This window comes from Vigna angularis, chromosome 10 (genome assembly GCF_016808095.1).
Source record: "Vigna angularis cultivar LongXiaoDou No.4 chromosome 10, ASM1680809v1, whole genome shotgun sequence".
NCBI lineage: Eukaryota > Viridiplantae > Streptophyta > Magnoliopsida > Fabales > Fabaceae > Vigna > Vigna angularis.
The window spans coordinates 25,025,439-25,039,031 of record NC_068979.1 but is presented as its reverse complement, the minus strand read 5'-3'; the positions used below and the strand labels follow the sequence as shown (position 1 = coordinate 25,039,031).

The window sequence follows — 13,593 nt, the reverse complement described above, 5'->3', positions numbered from 1 at the left end:
TAATTTTTTATTTATACTTCAATATCACTTAAAATGTTAATTTAATTATAACCACAATTTATATATTTATATGCTGTCGATAAAAAAATATATATATACCCCCAAATTAAAATTTAAGATTTTTACTATACCTTATTAATATCTTCTAATACACATTTACAAAATCTAAATTGAGACTTTAAATACTAAAAAGATTAAATATTATAAAGCTTTAAAATTTGTCAAATTTTAATATATATTATAATGATATATATATATATATATATATATATATATATATATATATATATATATAATATCTTATTTAAATAGTTTAAAAATACCATTTAAGAAACACCATAAAATCAATAAAATAGGAATGGTTGACAAGAGAAGAATATAAAATATTTCCACAATCCAAAAATAACTATAAATCTATTTTTATATACAAAACTCTAAAGAAGAACTATTTATACAAGGTCTTTCAAAATAAACTAAATAAACTAACTGCTCTAAACCTAACTATACATATGCACCATCTCTTCCTAGTGCTTGTTCCATTTTAAAATAGCGTCTTTTTCTGCTCACACTAATAAGATAATCATTGAAAAAGAAAAATAAACAAAAACAAGCAAATGTATTACATTTCAAGCTATGATGGGGTCATATACTTGTGGTGGCTTCTAATGTTCTGTAGAGTCATTATCAATATATTTCACTCTACCACACTCACAATGTTAATCCGCTCTGCATCTTAGGTCAAGGTAAAGTTCCTAGACTAAGACCTCTTGCTAATCTCACCACATGTACACCCTTTTTTTACTTGATAATGGGTGGCCATTAGAGTGTCAGTATAACCCCCAAGACTAATCTCCTACATTCATACATATAATACTTGAAACAACCATTTAGAATTTCACCTTAGAAGCTCTTGTTAAACCATACTTTAATACATACATAACCATGCATAAACCTTCATATCATTCCATATATTATACCAAACAAACTTTAAAGTATAAATATATTCTTCATCCATAAGAAATAAAAGAAAAGAACACAAAAACTCAAATATAAACAAGGCCCGCAATGCTAGAATCCTGGCGCTAAGTGCCAGAACGCTGGAGCTCAGCACCAGAACTATAGTAGGCAAGTGGCGCTCAATGCACAAATACACTGCTCAACGCCCATAAGTCAGAGGGTTCACTAACTTTGTCGCGCTCAGAGCCCAAAGTGGCGCTCAACGTCTCAAAGCCCAGGGGCTCTCGGGTTTAACAGTGTTGAGCGTCACACAGGACCGCTTAGTGTCATACCAAATGACAACAACCTATTTTTCTTATGTTGGTGCACCTTGAACCTATCCAAATGATCAATTTGGGTTCTTTAACACTATGATTGATATGAAAACATGTTTATAGATGAAAATGGAGTACCACATTGATCATTTGGTTAGAAACAAGATTCATTAGACCAACCCGACCACTCAAAAACCACTATAACCAATTCTACACTTTATAGATTATAATTTAGAAACTAAGGATCTAAACAAGTCACAATTGACTCAAAAACAGACATCAAATCTTCAGTTTTAAGATAAACGTATTCTTTTATATTTTCACCTGTTAAAACACCTAAAATGAACCAAAAACTCAACTTATTGACTACTTACCAACTCAATAATAGATTTTTGATTACCTAGAAGTTTAGACAAGTTTTAAATGACCCTAAAATATATCCAAGAACTCAATTTCTCCCATTTGATCATTACCTTAACTTCTTGCCTATCAAAACCCCCTTTCTAGACCAAAAATCAACTTATAACTCAACCTATTCTCAGCTTCCCAATACCACATTAGTTTTATACAATTTACACTCCAAAACAACAACATTCAAAATATCATACAAGTACCAATTCATAATCATTCATGGCATCATTCATCAATTAGCTAAACACATTCACCAAAACATAATTATCACTTAACAACCATTTCAAATTATAACAAAATCATTTGAACATCAACCTTACAACCTAGCAACCATAATTCATACTTCTTAATTTGAAAATAAAGAAAATCATTAGCTTCCCTACTTGGTGGAAAGCTCACACGACTCTAAAAAGCAAACAATCCCTATTTCCACTTAAAGAACACAATTGCACCTACATACTAGAAGATTTTTGACCAAGTAAATCATTAGGACTACTGATCGACAAGAAACAAGAAGAGAAAATCAAACACATATGCGGCAGAATAAAGTTACATGTTCCTCATAACAAAGTAATAAAGGAAAATGGAGTACAAAGTAACTTACTTGTTAAGAAAAATTGGTAGGATGAAGTGAAGAACTCACTACCATAACCACTTAAGTGCTTCCTAATCGTCAAAGATATGACTCAAGAGTTAAAATTCTTAGAGAGAAGGAAGAGAGAACTCGGAGAATGAGTTTTGAGAAATGATAAATGATTTAGATAATAACATGCGTTTATAAAATTCTATTTATATTATTGAATATTTTTAATATTAAAATAATTAATCTCATTATTTTAAAACATATATAAACTCTAATACTCTATTTTTTAGATTTTTATAACATATATATATATATATATATATATTTATTGAATGTATAAGTTTTAATTTTATTACTTTTTCATTATTTGTTAAATTTTTTTATATTTTTAATAAATTTATCAGTTGGCATATTTCACTTATATATTATAAAAAAACACGTGTAATGAGTATGTATTATATATTTTTTTATGATAGTAAAAAATAATAAAATGGTTATTATTGTTGTTGTTATAATTATAAAATTAAATGTAGATAATTTTCATAATTTTATTATATATATATATATATTATTTTGTAGGTAATTTTTTAATTAGAAAATGGTTAAACTTTAAAAAATGAAAATTAAAAAAAATCACTAAAAAATAAATCTGATAAATAATTATTTTATTTAAAAAACTTTTCTTTAAAAACTTTTGTTTAGTGAGTATATTTTATCTTTTGAACATTATTATATAATTACAGTTATAAAAATTATTCTATGAGACATTTTTGGGTTTGACTCCATCGTCACATCACGTTTCTTTCCATCAAGACAAAATTTGTGCATACCAATTCAGAAGTGAGTCAATGCAGTGAGCAATTCCCATCTTCTTCACAGAACAGTTAGATAGAAAGCGACGTCGTCCAGAGAAACAGTCTCTGATCTTCTGTTAGGGTTTGATAAGCTTTTCTAATTAAAATTTTGTTTCAATAATACTTATTTTAATTAATTATGTATAATTCAATTTATTAAAATTAAATTAAATTTTATTTAAAGAAATAGTATATTTTTCTTACCACAACAATAATATTAGAACTTTATTTAACCAGAATTAATAGTGTCACCAAATTCCCTGTCAATCTGTAAATGAGATTCGATCAGTTAAAGTAAAGAGGAAAAAGTACATGATCTGGATGCAATTCTTACACTCAATCTGAGCCGTACAATCTTATCAAGAAACTTATGTTCTTATTTTGGGACCCACAATAACATGATATTCTTACTTTTACTCAAACTATTTTAATTTGACCCATAATTTTTTTCCTTTTTAATTTGAATTTGGCAATCTTATCTTTTCAATTATTTGATCTGATTAAAAATTTTCCACTTTTAAGGTTCTATCAATATGGCCTCTTACTAATTTTGTGCTAGAATGTTCACTTAATCAAGTAGATTATCTCCAGTTCAAATTTTATTAATTGAATAATTACATTTATTTAAAGAGTAAAATATATTTTATATTAATTTTCAGTTTTCTAAAATATTAAAAAAGCTGAAGTTGTTGGTACATAGTAGGTTATAATATTTATTTATTTAATCGAAAATTGTTTTTTTTTAAATATCTAAATATCTAAATCACTTCATTCTACTGTATTTATGTCGCACATGAACGAACACTATGTAACAATATTTATAAAGAGAAATAAAAAAAAATTAGGTGCAACTTGTATACTGTATATGTGTTATATGTTACTTATGCTTTTGAGTTATGGTAATTATTTCATCTTTTAAACATATTTAAGTTAAGAATGTGTAATTATAATAAATTGTTTTGAGTGTGAAAAAAAATCAATTGTTCAATCTTGATGTATTATTTTAAGTTTAATGTTTTAATTTTGTGTTAATTTATTTTTATTTTAAGATTAATTTAATTTGATATTGTTCATGTGACCGAACATTATATTATATTAGATGATTGTTGAAAATGAACGATTTGTTATTAAGATTATTTAATTAATTTTTTAGTCTAATTTTATGATATTTTTTTAAGATTATTTAATTAATTATTTAGTCTAATTTTATGATCATTTGAATTTAATGACATTATTATGATAATTAACCGTTTAAATTATAGTTAACCCAACATGTAGGGTACAAAACTAAAAAGTAATTAAGGAGTAAGTGAAAATAAGTGAGATGTTAAAAGAAAAGAATTAAGTGTGTTCTTATCCATAACAATAAATGAGTCTTAATTACGCGTTAATATTTGTGGGAAGGGTAGTTTTGACATTGAAGAAGCACACGTGCTAGAAACGCGTGAGCAAAAGGAGAATAGACTATGCAAAATCACCGCACAGCATTGCTGAATCCCTTCCCTAGTTCGCTAACTTCCTTCTTTGACGGTGACTCCTCAGTCGCACGTCACCCTCCAGTTCCTTATCTCCACGTCATACTACCCTCACACGTGTAGTTATCGCGCGGCATGATCCAACGGCTCTGATCCCTGATTCTAGACCCTTCCACTCTCCCATCACACAAAGACAGAGTAGTCAGCTTCTAACCATGGTTAGTTTCTTAACCGGCCTCCCCTCATCGGGTTAAAGCGAGAAGAACACTTACAGCGTGAGCGAGTGAGAGCGAGAAATACAAAGCACACGGAAAAAAAGAAAAATAAAAAAGAAAGACAAGAGAAATATAGAAAGGGAAAGTGAGAGAGAGGGAGGGTTCAAAGGTTCAACAAGCTTTTGCGTGTTGTTGAGAAGAAAACCCTCCGAGTCAACTCGGACGAGTTGCCTCATCGTACGGTTTCCTCTTGGGACTCTCTCTTCTTCCCCTTACTTAATCCTCATTTTTGCCTCCCCGAATCATCGTTTGCTGGGTTTTCCACTGTTTCGCTTCGTTTCGTGTTCAGATCTCGCATTGATTTCAGCGAGTACGAATTCTAGTTTCAGCCGAATCGACCCTGTTCAACTTCTTTCCCTTGATAAGGGGTACTTCCATTCCTTCTGTTCAATTTGTTGTCCTCTTCTTATTTTCCCTCAATCCTAATTCATGATGCTCTTAACATTTATGTGTGTTTTTTATTATTATTATCAATAACTTTCAAAATAGATTGAAGCTGGTTTTTTATGATTTATGCGCACATGGGTTTTATTTATGAATTGTAATTTAGCCTTTATGTAATATATGTATGCAGATTTTAGGTGAACACTTGAAGTCATGGTTTGGTTGATGTGAGAAATTAATGATCGTTGCGAGACATTGGAATAAAGCTTTCACTGTAGTTGACAACTACTTGGGAGGGAAGAAAACGAATCTTTCTTCCGCTGTTGTCTTGTGCTGTGGTTGTTGTTCTGTTGATGTCTCGAAAACTCGACAGCCCTGTGCAGACTCAGATGGCCGTGGCAGTGATAAGGAGCAGTCCCCTTGGGAGAGAGTATCATGGGAAGCAACCCGCAGGGCGAAGGCGCGTGTTTGTGCAAACAGAGAAAGGGTGTGTGTTGGGTATGGAGTTGGATCGGGGTGACAATGCACACACTGTTAAAAGGAGGTTGCAGCTTGCTTTGAATGTCCCCATTGAAGAGAGTAATTATCTGACTTTTGGGGATATTGTGTTGAAGAATGATCTCAGTGCCGTTCGGAATGATTCTCCCCTTTTGCTCACTAGGGGGAATCACATCCATAGGAGCTCTTCCACGCCGTGTCTTTCTCCAAAGGGGAGGGACATCCGGCAGAGGGATAAGAGTGGTCCTATTGAGATATTGGGACAGTCTAATCGCCTTGATAGGATCAAGCACATGATCAAGGACATTATGAAGGCGATTAAGATGGGGATTGATCCGATTCCAGTGCAAAGTGGGCTTGGCGGTGCATACTATTTCAGGAACAGTAAGGGGGATAGTGTTGCAATCGTGAAACCCACTGATGAGGAGCCTTTTGCTCCAAATAACCCAAAAGGTTTTGTTGGGAAGGCACTTGGGCAGCCTGGGCTGAAGCGGTCGGTTCGGGTTGGGGAAACTGGGTTTAGGGAGGTTGCAGCATATCTTCTTGACTATGATCATTTTGCCAATGTGCCGCCGACTGCACTGGTGAAGATTACGCACTCGGTGTTCAATGTGAATGATGGTGTGAATGGGAACAATTTTTGGAGGAAGAGGCTGGTTAGCAAGATTGCGTCTTTCCAGCAGTTCATTCCTCATGATTTTGACGCCAGTGATCATGGGACATCGAGCTTCCCGGTTGCTTCTGTGCATCGTATAGGGATTTTGGACATTAGGATTCTTAACACGGATAGGCATGCTGGGAACCTGTTGGTTAGAAAGCTTGATGGCATTGGGAGTTTGGGTCAGATGGAGCTGATTCCCATTGATCATGGCCTCTGCCTTCCTGAAACTTTGGAGGATCCATATTTTGAGTGGATTCATTGGCCACAGGCTTCAATTCCGTTTACGGAGGATGAACTTGCCTACATTGAAGATCTTGACCCTTATCGTGATTGTGACATGCTGAGAATGGAGCTTCCTATGATCCGAGAGGCGTGTCTCAGAGTGTTGGTGCTGTGTACCATTTTCCTCAAGGAGGCTGCGGCTTATGGTCTTTGTCTTGCTGAAATTGGTGAGATGATGACTAGGGAGTTCCGCAGGGGAGAGGAGGAGCCCAGTGAACTCGAGGTTGTTTGTTTGGAGGCGAGGAAGATAGTGGCGGAGAGGGAGGAACCGTCTCCCAGGCCCTCTCCCAGGGCTGAGATGAAATATGATGAGTTTCAGTTTGATATAGATTATGAAGAAGTTGGACTAGATTTTACACCAAAGATGGCAATGGATGACCCTTTAACCAGAGCAACTTTTCAGCCTGCAGTTGGGAACGGGTATGGTCGCAACCCGCTTTCCAAATTGGATGAATGCATCGAGGAGGAGGTAGAAGGTGAGGGAGAATCTCCTCAGGAATTTGTTACCTATTCTGCCGAAGAAAAAATCCCAACTGTTTCAGAACTTTCTGCGACACTGAAAAATACTATTTTAGATGGGAAAAACCAGAATCAACAGAAATATTCTGGAGGAAAGGTGGATAGTGGCCGTTTTTCAAATTCATCGTCTGGTCATAAGAGTGCCAACGAGCAGCTTCCTGCAAGCATAAGCTTTGTGGATGTAGCAGATATGGCTGAGGATGAATGGACATTGTTTCTGGAGAAGTTTCAGGAGCTGCTGTATCCCGCATTTGCTAAGAGGAAATCGATAACCTTTGGTCAGAGGCAGAGACAGAGGCTTGGTACTTCGTGCCAGTTTTGAAGTTGAGCAATACAATGGTATGATAGGGAGGACCATAGATGAAGAAGAATAAGGCTTTGTAGGTTTTAGGGAAATGCATGAAAGGTTGTTAAAGATAGTTCTGGTTTATGAGATTTGAATGAGTGCTTTGGTTGGGAGAGAGAGCCTAGGAAAACCTGCTGTAAATATGCTTGGCATCAGCTAAGTGGTGAGCCGATTAGTTTAGTTGTTTGTATTTTGATTTTATGATTTTATTTCTTCTTTACCCCTTCTTCTCTTTGTAGGATAAAATTGTGAAATGAAACTTGTGTATATAGTGAAATGGCATGTGCCCTTTTTTCCCCGTCGTCAATGTTTTATTTTGTGGATTCGTTATGTGCCTTTATACTGTAACAAGCTGTGACGTGATACATGCGGCCACAATGGTGGTCTCAAACATTTCAAAAACTTTGATGTTGCAGACGAACTTGCACTGTTGTTTTTTTAAACCTTGATTCCTTCATATATGCATGTTTTCTGAAAACCCCACTAGCTCACACTGGCTCCAATGGCAGTTCTGCTGATTGCATAACTATCTGCGCTCTGAATTACTGACTGATTTTGTGAAATGAGAAAGATTCTATATGGTTTAGTCTTCCAAAATAGACCAAGCTATATGGTTTAGTCTTCCTGTTAGTAAGTTTGGTTCGATTGGCTGTGTTTGATGGAATTAAGTTTAGAAGTATTCACATTGAAAGAATGACTTAACAAAAATTGAGATAAGAAATAGTTCATACTTCAGAGTGATACTTTAAAATTTTTGTAAGAGAATTGATTTCTTCTGGCTAGTAAAATAAAGTGTTTAGTGAATGTCATGTGCAATGAACTTTATTTATCCTGAAAGGTATGATATTTTAATAAATTAAACTTTAGAAGTGATTGTTTTTACTGTAAAACATAAATACGTTAGTTGATTTACTGCGAAAGCAATAATATTAACTACAGCAAAGTATGGGGGAAAAACAACCTACAGGTAGGTCATTAATTCAATAGTCAGTTTTCTGAAAGCCAGATTTCTACTACAATATTAATATGTTTATAGACTAGTTTGCAAACAATTCAATAATCTTGTACGGATTAATTAAATTTACTTACATACTTATCTATATGCTTAGTCTGTGGTTCAATATCAATAATTGATTAAAAGTAACATGTTTCTAACTTTATGATGAACTATTTGATACAGGTTAAGAAATCATGATATCTAGATAACTTGTGTCTTAAAATTCAAAAAGTTTGATGCATTTAGTCACTTCCTTATCTTTGAGATGTTGATGACACTCGGTTTCTTTGAAAAAGACACCTTGAGTGGTAGGCGTAGAGTAAAGGAATCCAGGTTTAATCAAAACCGTGGATCCTTTTGTTGCATTGTGCCATGATGCTTCCAAGTCCTGCTAAACCATACACTTTTGTCATTGAGGCACGTGCGTACCCCATTGTAATGAATGGATAATTTTTGTATTTACATACTTAGAAATTCAATGTATTTTACAAAGCAAATGAGACATCTCACACTGTTCAAGTCGGCTTCTTTCTTTTCTTTTTTAAAATGGTTGTGATCAATTCTCTGAATTATTTTTCTGCCGTCCCAACTATTGGAATGTTTGAATAATCTATTATATGGTGCTAAGACAAAAAAATAAAAATTTTCCGAGGACAAAAGGAAGGAACCAAATATCCCTTGGTTAGTTTCTAGATATGTATGCAAGTGAGTGTAAATTTTATATAATGAAAAATCCATTAATCCATTATTTTTGGTGTTGTATCTCTCAAGAGATCGTTCGTATTGTTGAAAAAATATGTTGATGTTTTGCAATGATAAACCCAACCATATATCCTATTTATGGCATGTTTTGAAATGGACACGAGTGTAACTTATATCTGGGTTTTTAGATTAATTGATAACCAGAAAAGCCTGAAGTGCTAGAAAACAAAGGTTGCGTATGGTGAAGCAGAATTTTAGCAAGTAGTAAGCAGCAACCAAACCAAACCGAACGAAGGAACATCACAAGAAATGGACCCACTAAACCATTGGACAAGAATGTCTGGCTTTTCATTATGTCGAGAGGTTCAATCCTCCTAATCGATTTCAAGTGGTTATTAATGCAACTTAATATCTCTTCAATTCTCCTGTCTACAAGAAAAGGAGGCAATAACAAAGCTCTTTTCTCTTATTTCCTTTTCACTCTGTAAAACTTAATTTCAAGAAAACAAAATAATAAAAAATAAAATAAGTTTCAGAAATGACATTTTTTTAGAGAAATTTATACAAATTAGATTTAAGAATTTATTTCTGATAAACTATTAGATTAAAAACTTTTATGTTTTCATAAAATACATAATTTTATTATATATATATAATCATTTCGATACACTCAATATCCTACATTGTTTAGGAGTAGAGATGAAATATAATGTAAATACATTTATATTTACAAAATCATAACATAGTTCTAAACTTAAAAGTAGTTCATATTTTATATGTGAGGATTAACTAATAAATCTTAATGAACTTGAAGTTAGAATAATCATAATTCATAATTAAAGACTAATATATTTTTTTGACTAAATAAATTCATTACGGTAAAACGAATATTAAAAAAAAATTATTAAAACGAAATACGATATATTCTACAAATATAATAACAAATAGTTGTAACAATATTTTTTTTCTAATTTTTGTTGACATTAATTATTTAGTATGTTTCTCTAATTTTTTTTCGTCTTAAAGTAATTATCATTTTTATTAAAAAGAGTTAGATTTAAATTAATGTTAACATCAATGATAATTAGTAATGTAAATGACGTGTAATTTTATATAAGTTCAATCACCAGTGTTACATCATTATTTATATAATCAAATCATCTTTAAACAGTACTAATACTAATTTAATAAAAAAATATCACATTGTTTTTTTTAATAAAAATGAAAACAAAGATTGAAATAAAAGAATTAGAAGCTGCATTGAATAATTCCAAAAATTGGAATAAAAGAGAGTAGTAAAGCTAATAAATAATAGTAATTGAAGGTTTAAAGGCAGATATATAATTCTTAAAATGGTGTTAAAAAGGGATTAAAATGATGTCATTTTCAGTCAGTTAGATAAGCATAGAGAGATTTGGTGAAAGTGTTGATGAGTGACAATCTAAGTTGCAACAACTTTTGCTGTGGATCTGATAGGATTTTGTATCTTCCTAGATTAATAATAGTTGCCATTAAGGGACATAACTTAGTATTGAATTTGTGAGAGAAATATTTGTTAAGGTAGCCTTAAGAGATTTGTCTGATTGTCCAAAGTGGAAAATGACTTTTGATGAAGTGGCATCCTAATCTGTTGCTATTTTTTCTTTTAAGTTTTCATTGCCACTTGTACTGAGGCTTGACCAATGCCAAGCATTTAAAGGTTTGCATTGCATTGCAAGATAGAATGATGCACCTAAGAAGAGGAAAAGACAAGAAGAAGAGTGCAACTCAGACATGTCCCATTGTCTCCTTAATTACCATCCCAAAGCAAGCTCATATTAAAGCTTTTCCTATATCTTTTTTTTTTCAATTTGAAGAAACTGATAATTCAGATTAAAAAGTAATGATTCAAAACTATTATTATTATTATTATTATTAAGATGAAACATGTTTTTTGTTTGACTATTAGTTCTTATAATATTTCATCTTTTTAGCCTTTTAGTATTTTATTTTAGTTTTTATAACATTTTGGTCATTTTTTTTCCTTTTAAAATACTGTTTTACAGAGACTAAACATAAACAATCTATAATTCTAGAGAGTAAAGGAAAAATGTATTAAAAAAATAATAATTTTCACAAAAACCAACTGTTTTTTGAAGATTCCAAAACAAAACGTGACTGTATTTTAGAGGAAACAAATATTTATTGGTATTAATGTTATTTTTATGATAAAATCCTATTACTTGAGTAATTAATAGTTAGGTGATATCCAACACTCATTTATGAACTTTTAATAGTGAGAACATATCGAAATCTTTTTTATCTTATCTTAGAATTTGATGTTTTTTTTTTCCATATTGAACCTTTAAAAAAAATATTCAAATTAGTGTGAAGCGAAAATATTAATAGTGAATACTACCATCGGATTATATTCTTCTTCTTTTTTTTCATTTCTCAAAATAAATTGAAAAACCATGTCAGAATTAGACTCTTCAAGAATTGAATTATAGTCTATTTTCTAGATGAAATAATTATTTATGGGAATTAGACTATTTAGAGACCAAATTTTTAACGTTAACAATAAACAATTTAATTCAGAAATGGAAGTGAGGATGTGCTTATTTAAATAAATTTTTTTTGGAATGGATGTTTCTTATAAACAAATTTAGCATTTGATAGCTGAAGGGCTAAGAGTGATTTATGTGAATTGTTTGAGAACAAGGGAAAGTTAGAATACAGGTGTATGATCTACATGTAAGTTAGAGTGACGAGAATCACAGAAAAGAATAAAAAGAGAAAATTCTTGTGTTTCACTCAACTTTCATCATGAACTCATGTGGTTCAAGCTTCACTGCAAATTTAATCCAATTTTTTAGGAAAATAATTCTTCTTTATTACTGACACACAAGAACATTATCACACAACGAATATCTACTTTTCTTAAACTCAATTTTTAAATGAATTGAGTTCTGAAAGTTCACTAATATCACGACATTGATCTTAAGATTTAAAGTTTTTGCTTGCAAAATAGTTTAAGTTATTCACTATAATATTATCATTATATTAACAACATTAGTTATGTTTTTGTAAGATATGTGCAAGTACACCAATGGTGACTGAAAATCTCTTCATGATGCACAGTAATAAAGCATGGTTTCTTATCATTATGTATGATCTTGGTTTACTAGCATACTTCATATATATGCTTTTCTTTCCGACTGGGAAAGACAATATTTTTCGAATTATAGGTTTTGTATCTTTTATATTTTAGATTGTGCCTTTTGGAGTATAAAAAATTGTATTTTGAATTATATATTTTGAAATGTATAAAATAAAAAATAATTTCAGAATATATTTCAGAACACAAAATTTACATTGTAGACTACAAAATCTTAGAATACAAAAAATGTATTAACGTAGAGGTTGAAATAATGGAAGTGCAGGAAGAAATTGTCTAGACTACATAGAGCGGCCCAAGTAATTATTTGTTCCGGACCACATGATTTCTGAACTGAGCCTTTTTTTTTTTTTAATTTGTTCCAAAAGCACAAGTATTGACATGATCAGGGAACCCCACCATCATATTACATCATGTTTATCTTCATGGCATAAATTTTGTCTTGAATTTCTTGTAGTTAAAGTGGGAGTGATATTTATTAGTTCACCACTAGAAAACAAATGTTTTTAAACCACGTTTGAAACAAGTTTATAACGATATTAATTCAATTGTGACTAGAACAAATAATGAAGATTTTAATTTATACTCTTTTGTCTATGTGTGGTGATGTTTCTCTTTTTTTTCTTATGATTGTTGTAATTTTTTATTGTTTAATTAAGGTGTAAATAGTCCTAATTTTTGTTAAATTTATTCAACTTAGTTATAATATTTTTTTTTTCAATTTAGTTCTAATATTTGTCAATTTTATTTAATTAAGTTATTATAGGATAACACCGTTATAATTGTTAATAATAATTTATAGGTTGGAAAAATCATGTGGAACATTTTATCTTACATGGCCTGTATTAAACAATGATGTGTGTCTTCCTTGTTTACCTTTAATTGAGAGGGACAAAAGTTAGTTTTAAGGTTTTATGAAGTGAAGGTTATCTTCGTCACCTAGAAAAGGAGATTCATTTTTATTGTCTAGCTAAATATGTGTGAGTGGGTATATCTTGTGGTCAATCTTCTTCCTCTTGTTGTAACACCCATTTGCAAAGTTGTAATTCCCGTCATGGTGGTGGGTGTAAGGTTTGGAGCTCAACACCCATTTGTCATTGTGGTGAGGTTACACTTATGAGAACTCCAAGAATTACAAAGAATGTTGGTAAACAATTTTGGAGTTGTGCTAAGTACAA

At 31.5% G+C, this 13,593-nt stretch overlaps 1 protein-coding gene across 1 annotated transcript; it reads left to right on the top strand.

The window, feature by feature from the left end:
* Window positions 1-4,868: 4,868 nt before the first annotated feature.
* LOC108335854 (phosphatidylinositol 4-kinase gamma 5) lies at window positions 4,869-7,866 on the top strand. Its single transcript, XM_017572038.2, has 2 exons — window positions 4,869-5,237; window positions 5,444-7,866. The coding sequence occupies exon 2, from the start codon at window positions 5,607-5,609 to the stop codon at window positions 7,533-7,535; it is 1,929 nt and encodes a 642-aa protein (XP_017427527.1). The 5' UTR covers window positions 4,869-5,237; window positions 5,444-5,606; the 3' UTR covers window positions 7,536-7,866.
* Window positions 7,867-13,593: the final 5,727 nt, after the last annotated feature.

Bases quoted from the DNA above. Each gene is read 5' to 3' on its own strand.
- LOC108335854 (XM_017572038.2), top strand. From the start codon at position 5,607: ATGTCTCGAAAACTCGACAGCCCTGTGCAGACTCAGATGGCCGTGGCA.